Consider the following 19080-nt stretch of genomic DNA (forward strand, 5'->3'; position numbering starts at 1 on the left):
TTGTTAAAGTTGAATAAAATGATAATGCTAAAAGTATAGCATTAAAAAAGGATCATACATAAGAATTAAGATTCATAAAATAACTAAAAACTGGATAAAATAAGATAGACTGAAAAGGTAAACCAATAACAGTAAAATTGAATCAAATTACGTTAAATAAAAAACAATAAAATAAGATTAAATAAAAATAAAATAGGATAAAGTTAAATAAGATTAAATAAAGTAAGATAAAATGAAATAAGATTAAATAAAAATAGATTAAGATTAAATAAAATAAAATAAGATTAAATAAAAATAGATTAAGATTAAATAAAATAAAATAAGATTAAAAAAATAAAGATAAAATAAGATTAAATAAAATAAAATAAGATTAGATAAAATAAAGTAAGAAAATAAAATAAGATTAAATAAAAATAAAATAAGATTTAAGATTAGATAAAATAAAATAAGATTAGATAAAATAAAATAAGATTAGATAAAAATAGATTAAGATTAAATAAAATAAAATAAGATTAAATAAAAATGAAATAGGATAAAATGAAATAAGATTAAAAAAAATAAAGTAAGATAAAATAAGATTAGATAAAATAAAGTAAGAAAATAAAATAAGATTAAATAAAAATAAAAATAAAATAAGAAAATAAAAATAAAGTAAGATAAAATAAAATAAAATGAGATTAAGTGAAAATAAAATAAGAAAATAAAAATAAAGTAAGATAAAATAAGATTAAATAAAATAAGATTAAGTGAAAATAAAGTAAGATAAAATAAAATAAAATGAGATTAAATTAAATAAAATAAGATTAGATAAAATAAAATAAAAAACATTAAATAGAAATTTAGATAAAATAAAATAAGATTAAATAAAATTAAATTCAAAATAAAATTATATGATATAAACATATGAACATAATTTAATATAATATAATATAGAATATGATGAAATAAGATAAGATATTAAAAAAAATACAATAAAAGCAAACAGTAGTTATGACATTCAAACCAAACTACTGGAACGTGCAGCTGAAAGGACAGAATGTCATAATCACTGCAAAACAAGACACAAAATCAAACCACATGGTAACAGCATCTCATCTTGTTCCTGTTGCTAAAACTGGTCAACTTTGTTGCCATCAACAAGTTCCAACCACACCATGTGATCAGGTTTGGACCTTGTGCACTTGTGTGTCGGGATCAGCTGCAGACTGACTCGGCAGAGATGGCCGCCATCTTGTTTTCACATGGCTCAGTGTAGTGTGCGCTCACTGCCACTAGATGACACACACGCGCGCGCGCGTCCACGAACGAGGACAACAGGTCTGAGTTCAGTAGGATGAAGTGTGAGGTCGAGTAAACCCAGAATGTGACGTCATCACATGAGGTCACAGGGTCTCACTGATGATAGTTGTGTGAAGTGTGTGTGTGTGTGTGTGTGTGTGTGTGAGCAGCTTTTGATTTGCTCAGCTTCAGTCTGTTACACTTCTTACAGTGTGGCGCCTCCTGTGGACCTGTTCTAACCAACCACCTCTCTCTCTCTCACACACACACACACACACACACACACTTCCTGAGCAGCAGCATCATCATCATCAGCAGCAGCAGCCTCTCAGAGATGGAGAGCTGGTAGAAGAAGCGCAGCAGCAGCGTCGCTCCGGTGGATGTTGGATGTACCATGAGGTCTCCGCGGCTCTGGGCAGCTCTGTGCCTCCTCCTCACCGCCTCGTGCCGGCTCTGCGCGGCCGCCCGACACGGTAAGCCCCGGCCGGCATCAGAGGCTTTGATGGGCGGCGTGAATCACGACTTCCCCGGTGACACGGTGTTCCTATAGTAACTGTGGGACTCAGCAGCGAGTTTGGAGCGAGCTCCGAGCACTTTGTGTCACTCTGCGTGTCACAGCTGTGAGTGTCACGAGCTGTGGAGCTGCTCCTGTCTCCTGCCAGGGTTAGTGTGTGATGCGTGTGTGTGTGATGCGTGTGTGTGTGATGTGTGTGTGAGTTCATCTGTGCAGGAAACTCGGCTGTTAACCATTTGTTTCTACTGTTTGCATGATTCACTCAGCCTCTCTGATACATTATATATATGTGTGTGTGTGTGTGTGTGTGTGTGTGTGTGTGTGTGTGTGAGCTTCATGTGTGCTGCATTTCCTGCCTCACATCTGTTTACACCGCCGCTAAATTGCGTCACTGACGCAAACGCTGTGACCGTGGGTCAGCTCGGATGTGTCTGGCTGCACGAGTGATTCATTCTGTTGCTCAGCCTGTAACGACAACACGGAGAGAGACACAGGGACAGAGGGACACAGGGACACAGGGACACAGGGACAGAGGGACAGACAGGATGTTTGATCTATAATATAACTAATAATTGACCAAAAAGAGACAGAAAACAACAACAAGAAGAGAAAGGTAGAGGACACACAGAGCAGGTGAATGCACCATGAAGCAGCACTAAAGTCAGTGTAGTTACAGTTCCTGTATACACACTGTTGATGGCAACAGCAGCACTAACACTATGATGTAGACACAGTCACACACTGTTGAGATGAGTCTCTAGAATATTCTGCCCGTATTAAATCCATTCAGAAATTGAATTTACTCCAGTGAAAGTATGATCAGCTGATGAGTGTTCACCTGCTGCACAGTCAACACCTGCTGCGCCCCTGTAAGAACATCACGAGGATCATCTCAGGTGTTAGATTACTGCTGTAACTTCATTACTCACCTCCCCAGTCGGGCTGAGCTTTAATGGTTCCCATGGCGATCAGCGTCTTCATCAGTGTTCAAGTGCTGCGATTGTGGTTTTGTTTTGTCACCTGTTAGCTGCTGGAGGGAACTGAAAGAGACAAAACATGACCTCAAAGAGACACCAAGAGACAAAAAATACGTCATAAAGACACAAGATGAACTCAGAGACACAAAAAGACACAAAAAGACACACAATTACCACAAAGTGACATAAAATACCTTAAAGAGACACAAATCAACACAAAGAGAAACAAAATGGCCAAAAACACAAAAAGTTACCACAAGGAGACACAAACAGACACAAGTACCGCAAATAGGCACAACTGAAATTTAACACAAACAGACACAAAAAGACACACAAGTACCATGAAGACAAAAAAAATAACTTAAAGAGACACAAAATTTTTCAAAGGGACACAAAATACGTCGTAAAGACACAAGATGAACTCAAAGACACAAAAGTACCACAAAAAGACACAAAAGACGCAAAAGTACCACAAAGAGAAAGAAAAAGACACAAAAGACACAAAAGTACCACAAAGAGAAACAAAAAGACACAAAAGACACAAAAGTACCACAAAGAGAAACAAAAAGACACAAAAGTACCACAAAGAGAAAGAAAAAGACACAAAAGTACCACAAAGAGAAACAAAAAGACACAAAAGACACAAAAGTACCACAAAGAGAGAGAAAAAGACACAAAAGTACCACAAAGAGAAAGAAAAAGACACAAAAGACACAAAAGTACCACAAAGAGAGAGAAAAAGACACAAAAGTACCACAAAGAGAAAGAAAAAGATACAAAAGACACAAAAGTACCACAAAGAGAAAGAAAAAGACACAAAAGACACAAAAGTACCACAAAGAGAGAGAAAAAGACACAAAAGTACCACAAAGAGAAAGAAAAAGATACAAAAGACACAAAAGTACCACAAAGAGAAACAAAAGACACAAAAGACACAAAAGTACCACAAAAGACACAAAAGTACCACAAAGAGAAACAAAAAGACACAAAAGTACCACAAAGAGAAACAAAAGACACGAAAGACACAAAAGTACCACAAAAGACACAAAAGTACCACAAAGAGAAACAAAAGACACAAAAGACACAAAAGTACCACAAAAGACACAAAAGTACCACAAAGAGAAACAAAAGACACGAAAGACACAAAAGTACCACAAAGAGAGAGAAAAAGACACAAAAGTACCACAAAGAGAAAGAAAAAGATACAAAAGACACAAAAGTACCACAAAGAGAAACAAAAGACACAAAAGACACAAAAGACACAAAAGTACCACAAAAGACACAAAAGTACCACAAAGAGAAACAAAAAGACACAAAAGTACCACAAAGAGAAACAAAAGACACAAAAGACACAAAAGTACCACAAAAGACACAAAAGTACCACAAAGAGAAACAAAAAGACACAAAAGTACTACAAAGAAAAACAGCACCACAGACAGAGACCAGTCTGAGTGTTTCAGCACCACAGACAGAGACCAGTCTGAGTGTTTCACAGACAGAGACCAGTCTGAGTGTTTCACAGACAGAGACCAGTCTGAGTGTTTCACAGACAGAGACCAGTCTGAGTGTTTCAGCACCACAGACAGAGACCAGTCTGAGTGTTTCACAGACAGAGACCAGTCTGAGTGTTTCAGCACCACAGACAGAGACCAGTCTGAGTGTTTCAGCACCACAGACAGAGACCAGTCTGAGTGTTTCACAGACAGAGACCAGTCTGAGTGTTTCACAGACAGAGACCAGCCTGAGTGTTTCACAGACAGAGACCAGCCTGAGTGTTTCAGCACCACAGACAGAGACCAGCCTGAGTGTTTCACAGACAGAGACCAGTCTGAGTGTTTCACAGACAGAGACCAGTCTGAGTGTTTCAGCACCACAGACAGAGACCAGTCTGAGTGTTTCACAGACAGAGACCAGCCTGAGTGTTTCACAGACAGAGACCAGTCTGAGTGTTTCAGCACCACAGACAGAGACCAGTCTGAGTGTTTCACAGACAGAGACCAGCCTGAGTGTTTCACAGACAGAGACCAGTCTGAGTGTTTCAGCACCACAGACAGAGACCAGCCTGAGTGTTTCAGCACCACAGACAGAGACCAGCCTGAGTGTTTCAGCACCACAGACAGAGACCAGCCTGAGTGTTTCAGCACCACAGACAGAGACCAGCCTGAGTGTTTCAGCACCACAGACAGAGACCAGTCTGAGTGTTTCAGCACCACAGACAGAGACCAGTCTGAGTGTTTCAGCACCACAGACAGAGACCAGTCTGAGTGTTTCACAGACAGAGACCAGTCTGAGTGTTTCAGCACCACAGACAGAGACCAGCCTGAGTGTTTCAGCACCACAGACAGAGACCAGTCTGAGTGTTTCAGCACCACAGACAGAGACCAGTCTGAGTGTTTCACAGACAGAGACCAGTCTGAGTGTTTCACAGACAGAGACCAGTCTGAGTGTTTCAGCACCACAGACAGAGACCAGTCTGAGTGTTTCAGCACCACAGACAGAGACCAGCCTGAGTGTTTCAGCACCACAGACAGAGACCAGTCTGAGTGTTTCACAGACAGAGACCAGTCTGAGTGTTTCACAGACAGAGACCAGTCTGAGTGTTTCACAGACAGAGACCAGTCTGAGTGTTTCAGCACCACAGACAGAGACCAGCCTGAGTGTTTCAGCACCACAGACAGAGACCAGTCTGAGTGTTTCAGCACCACAGACAGAGACCAGTCTGAGTGTTTCACAGACAGAGACCAGTCTGAGTGTTTCAGCACCACAGACAGAGACCAGCCTGAGTGTTTCAGCACCACAGACAGAGACCAGTCTGAGTGTTTCAGCACCACAGACAGAGACCAGTCTGAGTGTTTCAGCACCACAGACAGAGACCAGTCTGAGTGTTTCAGCACCACAGACAGAGACCAGTCTGAGTGTTTCACAGACAGAGACCAGTCTGAGTGTTTCACAGACAGAGACCAGCCTGAGTGTTTCAGCACCACAGACAGAGACCAGTCTGAGTGTTTCACAGACAGAGACCAGTCTGAGTGTTTCACAGACAGAGACCAGCCTGAGTGTTTCAGCACCACAGACAGAGACCAGCCTGAGTGTTTCAGCACCACAGACAGAGACCAGTCTGAGTGTTTCAGCACCACAGACAGAGACCAGTCTGAGTGTTTCAGCACCACAGACAGAGACCAGTCTGAGTGTTTCACAGACAGAGACCAGTCTGAGTGTTTCACAGACAGAGACCAGCCTGAGTGTTTCAGCACCACAGACAGAGACCAGTCTGAGTGTTTCACAGACAGAAACCAGTCTGAGTGTTTCAGCACCACAGACAGAGACCAGTCTGAGTGTTTCACAGACAGAGACCAGTCTGAGTGTTTCAGCACCACAGACAGAGACCAGTCTGAGTGTTTCACAGACAGAGACCAGTCTGAGTGTTTCAGCACCACAGACAGAGACCAGTCTGAGTGTTTCACAGACAGAGACCAGTCTGAGTGTTTCACAGACAGAGACCAGTCTGAGTGTTTCAGCACCACAGACAGAGACCAGTCTGAGTGTTTCAGCACCACAGACAGAGACCAGTCTGAGTGTTTCACAGACAGAGACCAGTCTGAGTGTTTCAGCACCACAGACAGAGACCAGTCTGAGTGTTTCACAGACAGAGACCAGCCTGAGTGTTTCAGCACCACAGACAGAGACCCGTCTGAGTGTTTCAGCACCACAGACAGAGACCAGTCTGAGTGTTTCACAGACAGAGACCAGTCTGAGTGTTTCAGCACCACAGACAGAGACCAGTCTGAGTGTTTCACAGACAGAGACCAGTCTGAGTGTTTCAGCACCACAGACAGAGACCAGTCTGAGTGTTTCACAGACAGAGACCAGTCTGAGTGTTTCAGCACCACAGACAGAGACCAGTCTGAGTGTTTCAGCACCACAGACAGAGACCAGTCTGAGTGTTTCACAGACAGAGACCAGTCTGAGTGTTTCACAGACAGAGACCAGTCTGAGTGTTTCAGCACCACAGACAGAGACCAGTCTGAGTGTTTCAGCACCACAGACAGAGACCAGTCTGAGTGTTTCACAGACAGAGACCAGTCTGAGTGTTTCACAGACAGAGACCAGTCTGAGTGTTTCAGCACCACAGACAGAGACCAGTCTGAGTGTTTCAGCACCACAGACAGAGACCAGTCTGAGTGTTTCAGCACCACAGACAGAGACCAGTCTGAGTGTTTCACAGACAGAGACCAGTCTGAGTGTTTCAGCACCACAGACAGAGACCAGTCTGAGTGTTTCAGCACCACAGACAGAGACCAGTCTGAGTGTTTCACAGACAGAGACCAGTCTGAGTGTTTCAGCACCACAGACAGAGACCAGCCTGAGTGTTTCAGCACCACAGACAGAGACCAGTCTGAGTGTTTCAGCACCACAGACAGAGACCAGCCTGAGTGTTTCACAGACAGAGACCAGTCTGAGTGTTTCACAGACAGAGACCAGCCTGAGTGTTTCAGCACCACAGACAGAGACCAGCCTGAGTGTTTCAGCACCACAGACAGAGACCAGTCTGAGTGTTTCAGCACCACAGACAGAGACCAGCCTGAGTGTTTCACAGACAGAGACCAGTCTGAGTGTTTCACAGACAGAGACCAGCCTGAGTGTTTCACAGACAGAGACCAGTCTGAGTGTTTCACAGACAGAGACCAGTCTGAGTGTTTCACAGACAGAGACCAGCCTGAGTGTTTCACAGACAGAGACCAGTCTGAGTGTTTCACAGACAGAGACCAGTCTGAGTGTTTCACAGACAGAGACCAGCCTGAGTGTTTCACAGACAGAGACCAGTCTGAGTGTTTCACAGACAGAGACCAGTCTGAGTGTTTCAGCACCACAGACAGAGACCAGCCTGAGTGTTTCACAGACAGAGACCAGCCTGAGTGTTTCACAGACAGAGACCAGTCTGAGTGTTTCAGCACCACAGACAGAGACCAGTCTGAGTGTTTCACAGACAGAGACCAGTCTGAGTGTTTCACAGACAGAGACCAGTCTGAGTGTTTCACAGACAGAGACCAGTCTGAGTGTTTCACAGACAGAGACCAGCCTGAGTGTTTCAGCACCACAGACAGAGACCAGTCTGAGTGTTTCAGCACCACAGACAGAGACCAGCCTGAGTGTTTCACAGACAGAGACCAGCCTGAGTGTTTCACAGACAGAGACCAGCCTGAGTGTTTCACAGACAGAGACCAGTCTGAGTGTTTCAGCACCACAGACAGAGACCAGTCTGAGTGTTTCAGCACCACAGACAGAGACCAGTCTGAGTGTTTCACAGACAGAGACCAGTCTGAGTGTTTCACAGACAGAGACCAGCCTGAGTGTTTCACAGACAGAGACCAGCCTGAGTTTTTCACAGACAGAGACCAGCCTGAGTGTTTCAGCACCACAGACAGAGACCAGTCTGAGTGTTTCAGCACCACAGACAGAGACCAGCCTGAGTGTTTCACAGACAGAGACCAGCCTGAGTGTTTCACAGACAGAGACCAGTCTGAGTGTTTCAGCACCACAGACAGAGACCAGTCTGAGTGTTTCACAGACAGAGACCAGTCTGAGTGTTTCACAGACAGAGACCAGCCTGAGTGTTTCAGCACCACAGACAGAGACCAGTCTGAGTGTTTCAGCACCACAGACAGAGACCAGCCTGAGTGTTTCACAGACAGAGACCAGTCTGAGTGTTTCACAGACAGAGACCAGTCTGAGTGTTTCACAGACAGAGACCAGCCTGAGTGTTTCACAGACAGAGACCAGCCTGAGTGTTTCACAGACAGAGACCAGTCTGAGTGTTTCAGCACCACAGACAGAGACCAGTCTGAGTGTTTCAGCACCACAGACAGAGACCAGTCTGAGTGTTTCACAGACAGAGACCAGTCTGAGTGTTTCAGCACCACAGACAGAGACCAGCCTGAGTGTTTCAGCACCACAGACAGAGACCAGTCTGAGTGTTTCAGCACCACAGACAGAGACCAGTCTGAGTGTTTCAGCACCACAGACAGAGACCAGTCTGAGTGTTTCAGCACCACAGACAGAGACCAGTCTGAGTGTTTCAGCACCACAGACAGAGACCAGTCTGAGTGTTTCACAGACAGAGACCAGTCTGAGTGTTTCACAGACAGAGACCAGTCTGAGTGTTTCAGCACCACAGACAGAGACCAGCCTGAGTGTTTCAGCACCACAGACAGAGACCAGTCTGAGTGTTTCAGCACCACAGACAGAGACCAGTCTGAGTGTTTCAGCACCACAGACAGAGACCAGTCTGAGTGTTTCAGCACCACAGACAGAGACCAGTCTGAGTGTTTCAGCACCACAGACAGAGACCAGCCTGAGTGTTTCAGCACCACAGACAGAGACCAGTCTGAGTGTTTCAGCACCACAGACAGAGACCAGCCTGAGTGTTTCACAGACAGAGACCAGTCTGAGTGTTTCAGCACCACAGACAGAGACCAGTCTGAGTGTTTCAGCACCACAGACAGAGACCAGCCTGAGTGTTTCAGCACCACAGACAGAGACCAGTCTGAGTGTTTCAGCACCACAGACAGAGACCAGTCTGAGTGTTTCAGCACCACAGACAGAGACCAGTCTGAGTGTTTCACAGACAGAGACCAGTCTGAGTGTTTCAGCACCACAGACAGAGACCAGTCTGAGTGTTTCAGCACCACAGACAGAGACCAGTCTGAGTGTTTCAGCACCACAGACAGAGACCAGCCTGAGTGTTTCACAGACAGAGACCAGCCTGAGTGTTTCAGCACCACAGACAGAGACCAGCCTGAGTGTTTCAGCACCACAGACAGAGACCAGCCTGAGTGTTTCACAGACAGAGACCAGTCTGAGTGTTTCAGCACCACAGACAGAGACCAGCCTGAGTGTTTCACAGACAGAGACCAGTCTGAGTGTTTCACAGACAGAGACCAGTCTGAGTGTTTCAGCACCACAGACAGAGACCAGTCTGAGTGTTTCACAGACAGAGACCAGTCTGAGTGTTTCAGCACCACAGACAGAGACCAGCCTGAGTGTTTCACAGACAGAGACCAGTCTGAGTGTTTCACAGACAGAGACCAGTCTGAGTGTTTCACAGACAGAGACCAGTCTGAGTGTTTCACAGACAGAGATCAGTCTGAGTGTTTCACAGACAGAGACCAGTCTGAGTGTTTCACAGACAGAGACCAGCCTGAGTGTTTCAGCACCACAGACAGAGACCAGCCTGAGTGTTTCACAGACAGAGACCAGTCTGAGTGTTTCACAGACAGAGACCAGTCTGAGTGTTTCAGCACCACAGACAGAGACCAGCCTGAGTGTTTCACAGACAGAGACCAGTCTGAGTGTTTCACAGACAGAGACCAGCCTGAGTGTTTCAGCACCACAGACAGAGACCAGTCTGAGTGTTTCAGCACCACAGACAGAGACCAGTCTGAGTGTTTCACAGACAGAGACCAGCCTGAGTGTTTCACAGACAGAGACCAGCCTGAGTGTTTCACAGACAGAGACCAGTCTGAGTGTTTCAGCACCACAGACAGAGACCAGCCTGAGTGTTTCAGCACCACAGACAGAGACCAGTCTGAGTGTTTCAGCACCACAGACAGAGACCAGCCTGAGTGTTTCACAGACAGAGACCAGTCTGAGTGTTTCAGCACCACAGACAGAGACCAGTCTGAGTGTTTCAGCACCACAGACAGAGACCAGCCTGAGTGTTTCACAGACAGAGACCAGTCTGAGTGTTTCACAGACAGAGACCAGTCTGAGTGTTTCACAGACAGAGACCAGTCTGAGTGTTTCAGCACCACAGACAGAGACCAGTCTGAGTGTTTCACAGACAGAGACCAGTCTGAGTGTTTCACAGACAGAGACCAGTCTGAGTGTTTCACAGACAGAGACCAGTCTGAGTGTTTCACAGACAGAGACCAGTCTGAGTGTTTCAGCACCACAGACAGAGACCAGTCTGAGTGTTTCACAGACAGAGACCAGTCTGAGTGTTTCAGCACCACAGACAGAGACCAGTCTGAGTGTTTCACAGACAGAGACCAGTCTGAGTGTTTCAGCACCACAGACAGAGACCAGTCTGAGTGTTTCACAGACAGAGACCAGCCTGAGTGTTTCACAGACAGAGACCAGTCTGAGTGTTTCACAGACAGAGACCAGTCTGAGTGTTTCACAGACAGAGACCAGTCTGAGTGTTTCACAGACAGAGACCAGTCTGAGTGTTTCAGCACCACAGACAGAGACCAGTCTGAGTGTTTCACAGACAGAGACCAGTCTGAGTGTTTCAGCACCACAGACAGAGACCAGTCTGAGTGTTTCACAGACAGAGACCAGTCTGAGTGTTTCAGCACCACAGACAGAGACCAGTCTGAGTGTTTCAGCACCACAGACAGAGACCAGTCTGAGTGTTTCACAGACAGAGACCAGTCTGAGTGTTTCACAGACAGAGACCAGCCTGAGTGTTTCACAGACAGAGACCAGCCTGAGTGTTTCAGCACCACAGACAGAGACCAGCCTGAGTGTTTCACAGACAGAGACCAGTCTGAGTGTTTCACAGACAGAGACCAGTCTGAGTGTTTCAGCACCACAGACAGAGACCAGTCTGAGTGTTTCACAGACAGAGACCAGCCTGAGTGTTTCACAGACAGAGACCAGTCTGAGTGTTTCAGCACCACAGACAGAGACCAGTCTGAGTGTTTCACAGACAGAGACCAGCCTGAGTGTTTCACAGACAGAGACCAGTCTGAGTGTTTCAGCACCACAGACAGAGACCAGCCTGAGTGTTTCAGCACCACAGACAGAGACCAGCCTGAGTGTTTCAGCACCACAGACAGAGACCAGCCTGAGTGTTTCAGCACCACAGACAGAGACCAGTCTGAGTGTTTCAGCACCACAGACAGAGACCAGTCTGAGTGTTTCAGCACCACAGACAGAGACCAGTCTGAGTGTTTCACAGACAGAGACCAGTCTGAGTGTTTCAGCACCACAGACAGAGACCAGCCTGAGTGTTTCAGCACCACAGACAGAGACCAGTCTGAGTGTTTCAGCACCACAGACAGAGACCAGTCTGAGTGTTTCACAGACAGAGACCAGTCTGAGTGTTTCACAGACAGAGACCAGTCTGAGTGTTTCAGCACCACAGACAGAGACCAGTCTGAGTGTTTCAGCACCACAGACAGAGACCAGCCTGAGTGTTTCAGCACCACAGACAGAGACCAGTCTGAGTGTTTCACAGACAGAGACCAGTCTGAGTGTTTCACAGACAGAGACCAGTCTGAGTGTTTCACAGACAGAGACCAGTCTGAGTGTTTCAGCACCACAGACAGAGACCAGCCTGAGTGTTTCAGCACCACAGACAGAGACCAGTCTGAGTGTTTCAGCACCACAGACAGAGACCAGTCTGAGTGTTTCAGCACCACAGACAGAGACCAGTCTGAGTGTTTCAGCACCACAGACAGAGACCAGTCTGAGTGTTTCACAGACAGAGACCAGTCTGAGTGTTTCACAGACAGAGACCAGCCTGAGTGTTTCAGCACCACAGACAGAGACCAGTCTGAGTGTTTCACAGACAGAGACCAGTCTGAGTGTTTCACAGACAGAGACCAGCCTGAGTGTTTCAGCACCACAGACAGAGACCAGCCTGAGTGTTTCAGCACCACAGACAGAGACCAGTCTGAGTGTTTCAGCACCACAGACAGAGACCAGTCTGAGTGTTTCAGCACCACAGACAGAGACCAGTCTGAGTGTTTCACAGACAGAGACCAGTCTGAGTGTTTCACAGACAGAGACCAGCCTGAGTGTTTCAGCACCACAGACAGAGACCAGTCTGAGTGTTTCACAGACAGAAACCAGTCTGAGTGTTTCAGCACCACAGACAGAGACCAGTCTGAGTGTTTCACAGACAGAGACCAGTCTGAGTGTTTCAGCACCACAGACAGAGACCAGTCTGAGTGTTTCACAGACAGAGACCAGTCTGAGTGTTTCAGCACCACAGACAGAGACCAGTCTGAGTGTTTCACAGACAGAGACCAGTCTGAGTGTTTCACAGACAGAGACCAGTCTGAGTGTTTCAGCACCACAGACAGAGACCAGTCTGAGTGTTTCAGCACCACAGACAGAGACCAGTCTGAGTGTTTCACAGACAGAGACCAGTCTGAGTGTTTCAGCACCACAGACAGAGACCAGTCTGAGTGTTTCACAGACAGAGACCAGCCTGAGTGTTTCAGCACCACAGACAGAGACCCGTCTGAGTGTTTCAGCACCACAGACAGAGACCAGTCTGAGTGTTTCACAGACAGAGACCAGTCTGAGTGTTTCAGCACCACAGACAGAGACCAGTCTGAGTGTTTCACAGACAGAGACCAGTCTGAGTGTTTCAGCACCACAGACAGAGACCAGTCTGAGTGTTTCACAGACAGAGACCAGTCTGAGTGTTTCAGCACCACAGACAGAGACCAGTCTGAGTGTTTCAGCACCACAGACAGAGACCAGTCTGAGTGTTTCACAGACAGAGACCAGTCTGAGTGTTTCACAGACAGAGACCAGTCTGAGTGTTTCAGCACCACAGACAGAGACCAGTCTGAGTGTTTCAGCACCACAGACAGAGACCAGTCTGAGTGTTTCACAGACAGAGACCAGTCTGAGTGTTTCACAGACAGAGACCAGTCTGAGTGTTTCAGCACCACAGACAGAGACCAGTCTGAGTGTTTCAGCACCACAGACAGAGACCAGTCTGAGTGTTTCAGCACCACAGACAGAGACCAGTCTGAGTGTTTCACAGACAGAGACCAGTCTGAGTGTTTCAGCACCACAGACAGAGACCAGTCTGAGTGTTTCAGCACCACAGACAGAGACCAGTCTGAGTGTTTCACAGACAGAGACCAGTCTGAGTGTTTCAGCACCACAGACAGAGACCAGCCTGAGTGTTTCAGCACCACAGACAGAGACCAGTCTGAGTGTTTCAGCACCACAGACAGAGACCAGCCTGAGTGTTTCACAGACAGAGACCAGTCTGAGTGTTTCACAGACAGAGACCAGCCTGAGTGTTTCAGCACCACAGACAGAGACCAGCCTGAGTGTTTCAGCACCACAGACAGAGACCAGTCTGAGTGTTTCAGCACCACAGACAGAGACCAGCCTGAGTGTTTCACAGACAGAGACCAGTCTGAGTGTTTCACAGACAGAGACCAGCCTGAGTGTTTCACAGACAGAGACCAGTCTGAGTGTTTCACAGACAGAGACCAGTCTGAGTGTTTCACAGACAGAGACCAGCCTGAGTGTTTCACAGACAGAGACCAGTCTGAGTGTTTCACAGACAGAGACCAGTCTGAGTGTTTCACAGACAGAGACCAGCCTGAGTGTTTCACAGACAGAGACCAGTCTGAGTGTTTCACAGACAGAGACCAGTCTGAGTGTTTCAGCACCACAGACAGAGACCAGCCTGAGTGTTTCACAGACAGAGACCAGCCTGAGTGTTTCACAGACAGAGACCAGTCTGAGTGTTTCAGCACCACAGACAGAGACCAGTCTGAGTGTTTCACAGACAGAGACCAGTCTGAGTGTTTCACAGACAGAGACCAGTCTGAGTGTTTCACAGACAGAGACCAGTCTGAGTGTTTCACAGACAGAGACCAGCCTGAGTGTTTCAGCACCACAGACAGAGACCAGTCTGAGTGTTTCAGCACCACAGACAGAGACCAGCCTGAGTGTTTCACAGACAGAGACCAGCCTGAGTGTTTCACAGACAGAGACCAGCCTGAGTGTTTCACAGACAGAGACCAGTCTGAGTGTTTCAGCACCACAGACAGAGACCAGTCTGAGTGTTTCAGCACCACAGACAGAGACCAGTCTGAGTGTTTCACAGACAGAGACCAGTCTGAGTGTTTCACAGACAGAGACCAGCCTGAGTGTTTCACAGACAGAGACCAGCCTGAGTTTTTCACAGACAGAGACCAGCCTGAGTGTTTCAGCACCACAGACAGAGACCAGTCTGAGTGTTTCAGCACCACAGACAGAGACCAGCCTGAGTGTTTCACAGACAGAGACCAGCCTGAGTGTTTCACAGACAGAGACCAGTCTGAGTGTTTCAGCACCACAGACAGAGACCAGTCTGAGTGTTTCACAGACAGAGACCAGTCTGAGTGTTTCACAGACAGAGACCAGCCTGAGTGTTTCAGCACCACAGACAGAGACCAGTCTGAGTGTTTCAGCACCACAGACAGAGACCAGCCTGAGTGTTTCACAGACAGAGACCAGTCTGAGTGTTTCACAGACAGAGACCAGTCTGAGTGTTTCACAGACAGAGACCAGCCTGAGTGTTTCACAGACAGAGACCAGCCTGAGTGTTTCACAGACAGAGACCAGTCTGAGTGTTTCAGCACCACAGACAGAGACCAGTCTGAGTGTTTCAGCACCACAGACAGAGACCAGTCTGAGTGTTTCACAGACAGAGACCAGTCTGAGTGTTTCAGCACCACAGACAGAGACCAGCCTGAGTGTTTCAGCACCACAGACAGAGACCAGTCTGAGTGTTTCAGCACCACAGACAGAGACCAGTCTGAGTGTTTCAGCACCACAGACAGAGACCAGTCTGAGTGTTTCAGCACCACAGACAGAGACCAGTCTGAGTGTTTCAGCACCACAGACAGAGACCAGTCTGAGTGTTTCACAGACAGAGACCAGTCTGAGTGTTTCACAGACAGAGACCAGTCTGAGTGTTTCAGCACCACAGACAGAGACCAGCCTGAGTGTTTCAGCACCACAGACAGAGACCAGTCTGAGTGTTTCAGCACCACAGACAGAGACCAGCCTGAGTGTTTCAGCACCACAGACAGAGACCAGTCTGAGTGTTTCAGCACCACAGACAGAGACCAGTCTGAGTGTTTCAGCACCACAGACAGAGACCAGCCTGAGTGTTTCAGCACCACAGACAGAGACCAGTCTGAGTGTTTCAGCACCACAGACAGAGACCAGCCTGAGTGTTTCACAGACAGAGACCAGTCTGAGTGTTTCAGCACCACAGACAGAGACCAGTCTGAGTGTTTCAGCACCACAGACAGAGACCAGCCTGAGTGTTTCAGCACCACAGACAGAGACCAGTCTGAGTGTTTCAGCACCACAGACAGAGACCAGTCTGAGTGTTTCAGCACCACAGACAGAGACCAGTCTGAGTGTTTCACAGACAGAGACCAGTCTGAGTGTTTCAGCACCACAGACAGAGACCAGTCTGAGTGTTTCAGCACCACAGACAGAGACCAGTCTGAGTGTTTCAGCACCACAGACAGAGACCAGCCTGAGTGTTTCACAGACAGAGACCAGCCTGAGTGTTTCAGCACCACAGACAGAGACCAGCCTGAGTGTTTCAGCACCACAGACAGAGACCAGCCTGAGTGTTTCACAGACAGAGACCAGTCTGAGTGTTTCAGCACCACAGACAGAGACCAGCCTGAGTGTTTCACAGACAGAGACCAGTCTGAGTGTTTCACAGACAGAGACCAGTCTGAGTGTTTCAGCACCACAGACAGAGACCAGTCTGAGTGTTTCACAGACAGAGACCAGTCTGAGTGTTTCAGCACCACAGACAGAGACCAGCCTGAGTGTTTCACAGACAGAGACCAGTCTGAGTGTTTCACAGACAGAGACCAGTCTGAGTGTTTCACAGACAGAGACCAGTCTGAGTGTTTCACAGACAGAGATCAGTCTGAGTGTTTCACAGACAGAGACCAGTCTGAGTGTTTCACAGACAGAGACCAGCCTGAGTGTTTCAGCACCACAGACAGAGACCAGCCTGAGTGTTTCACAGACAGAGACCAGTCTGAGTGTTTCACAGACAGAGACCAGTCTGAGTGTTTCAGCACCACAGACAGAGACCAGCCTGAGTGTTTCACAGACAGAGACCAGTCTGAGTGTTTCACAGACAGAGACCAGCCTGAGTGTTTCAGCACCACAGACAGAGACCAGTCTGAGTGTTTCAGCACCACAGACAGAGACCAGTCTGAGTGTTTCACAGACAGAGACCAGCCTGAGTGTTTCACAGACAGAGACCAGCCTGAGTGTTTCACAGACAGAGACCAGTCTGAGTGTTTCAGCACCACAGACAGAGACCAGCCTGAGTGTTTCAGCACCACAGACAGAGACCAGTCTGAGTGTTTCAGCACCACAGACAGAGACCAGCCTGAGTGTTTCACAGACAGAGACCAGTCTGAGTGTTTCAGCACCACAGACAGAGACCAGTCTGAGTGTTTCAGCACCACAGACAGAGACCAGCCTGAGTGTTTCACAGACAGAGACCAGTCTGAGTGTTTCACAGACAGAGACCAGTCTGAGTGTTTCACAGACAGAGACCAGTCTGAGTGTTTCAGCACCACAGACAGAGACCAGTCTGAGTGTTTCACAGACAGAGACCAGTCTGAGTGTTTCACAGACAGAGACCAGTCTGAGTGTTTCACAGACAGAGACCAGTCTGAGTGTTTCACAGACAGAGACCAGTCTGAGTGTTTCAGCACCACAGACAGAGACCAGTCTGAGTGTTTCACAGACAGAGACCAGTCTGAGTGTTTCAGCACCACAGACAGAGACCAGTCTGAGTGTTTCACAGACAGAGACCAGTCTGAGTGTTTCAGCACCACAGACAGAGACCAGTCTGAGTGTTTCACAGACAGAGACCAGTCTGAGTGTTTCACAGACAGAGACCAGTCTGAGTGTTTCACAGACAGAGACCAGTCTGAGTGTTTCAGCACCACAGACAGAGACCAGTCTGAGTGTTTCAGCACCACAGACAGAGACCAGTCTGAGTGTTTCAGCACCACAGACAGAGACCAGTCTGAGTGTTTCACAGACAGAGACCAGTCTGAGTGTTTCAGCACCACAGACAGAGACCAGTCTGAGTGTTTCAGCACCACAGACAGAGACCAGTCTGAGTGTTTCACAGACAGAGACCAGTCTGAGTGTTTCAGCACCACAGACAGAGACCAGTCTGAGTGTTTCACAGACAGAGACCAGTCTGAGTGTTTCACAGACAGAGACCAGTCTGAGTGTTTCAGCACCACAGACAGAGACCAGTCTGAGTGTTTCAGCACCACAGACAGAGACCAGCCTGAGTGTTTCACAGACAGAGACCAGTCTGAGTGTTTCACAGACAGAGACCAGCCTGAGTGTTTCACAGACAGAGACCAGTCTGAGTGTTTCAGCACCACAGACAGAGACCAGCCTGAGTGTTTCAGCACCACAGACAGAGACCAGCCTGAGTGTTTCACAGACAGAGACCAGTCTGAGTGTTTCAGCACCACAGACAGAGACCAGCCTGAGTGTTTCAGCACCACAGACAGAGACCAGCCTGAGTGTTTCAGCACCACAGACAGAGACCAGCCTGAGTGTTTCACAGACAGAGACCAGTCTGAGTGTTTCACAGACAGAGACCAATCTGAAAACACCAATGTTTGATGCCTTAAACGCTGCTGGAAACATGATGATATAGGTTGCTAAGAAAGTTGTTGGACTCAGGATAACAAGTCGCTACAAAGCACCCAAGCTTGGGTCTTAAAAGCCACTGGAAAAATGCTGACAGGTTGCTACATCACTTCCATGTTAGATGCTTTAAAACTGCTGAAAACAACGCGACAGGTTGCTTAAAAAAGGTGCAGGAAAAATAGTCACAGGTGGCTACGCAACAGCAATGTTTGATTCCTTAAACGCTGCTAGAAACATGATGATAGGTTGCTAAGAAGGCCACTGGAAAAACTGTGACAGGTGGCTACAAAACACCAATGGTGACTGCCTTAAACACCGCCGGAATCATGATGACAGGTTGCTAAGGAAGCCGCTGGAAAAAAGGTGACAGGTTGCTACTAAACACCCACATTTGGGGCCTGAAAGCCACTGGAAACACAGCAATGGGTTGCTAAAAAGCTACTAGAAAAAAGGGTGACAGGTTGCTACAAAACACCCATGATGTGGGCTTCAGTAACACTTAGAAGAAAGCAACAGGTTGCTTAAAAATCTGCATGAAAATGGTGACAGTTGCTACAAAACACCCACGTTAAGGGCCTCAAAAGCTGCTGGAAACATTGCAACAGGAAGCTACATCACGTCCATGTTGGATGCTTTAAAACTGCTGGAAACAAAGTGACAGGTTGCTTAAAAAAGCTGCAGAAAAAATAGTGACAGGTGGCTACGCAACAGCAATGTTTGATGCCTTAAACGCCGCTGGAAACACAGCAGTGTTTTGCTAAAAGCAAACGGTTTTGTTGTTTGTTCTGCAGCTTGGCAGCCATCTCTCATTGGTGCAATGGCAATATTTTCTACTGG

At 47.2% G+C, this 19080-nt stretch overlaps 1 protein-coding gene across 3 annotated transcripts in view; it reads left to right on the plus strand.

The window, feature by feature from the left end:
• Positions 1–1537: 1537 nt before the first annotated feature.
• Positions 1538–19080, plus strand: part of ptprnb (protein tyrosine phosphatase receptor type Nb) — a 62948-nt gene continuing 45405 nt past the window's right edge. For all 3 annotated transcript variants that reach the window (XM_078165900.1, XM_033615689.2, XM_078165901.1), the window contains exon 1: positions 1538–1751. In XM_078165900.1, coding sequence (XP_078022026.1) covers positions 1673–1751 — 79 coding nt within the window. In that variant the 5' untranslated portion in view covers positions 1538–1672. The remainder of the gene's footprint in view (positions 1752–19080) is intronic.

This window comes from Epinephelus lanceolatus, chromosome 24 (genome assembly GCF_041903045.1).
Source record: "Epinephelus lanceolatus isolate andai-2023 chromosome 24, ASM4190304v1, whole genome shotgun sequence".
NCBI lineage: Eukaryota > Metazoa > Chordata > Actinopteri > Perciformes > Serranidae > Epinephelus > Epinephelus lanceolatus.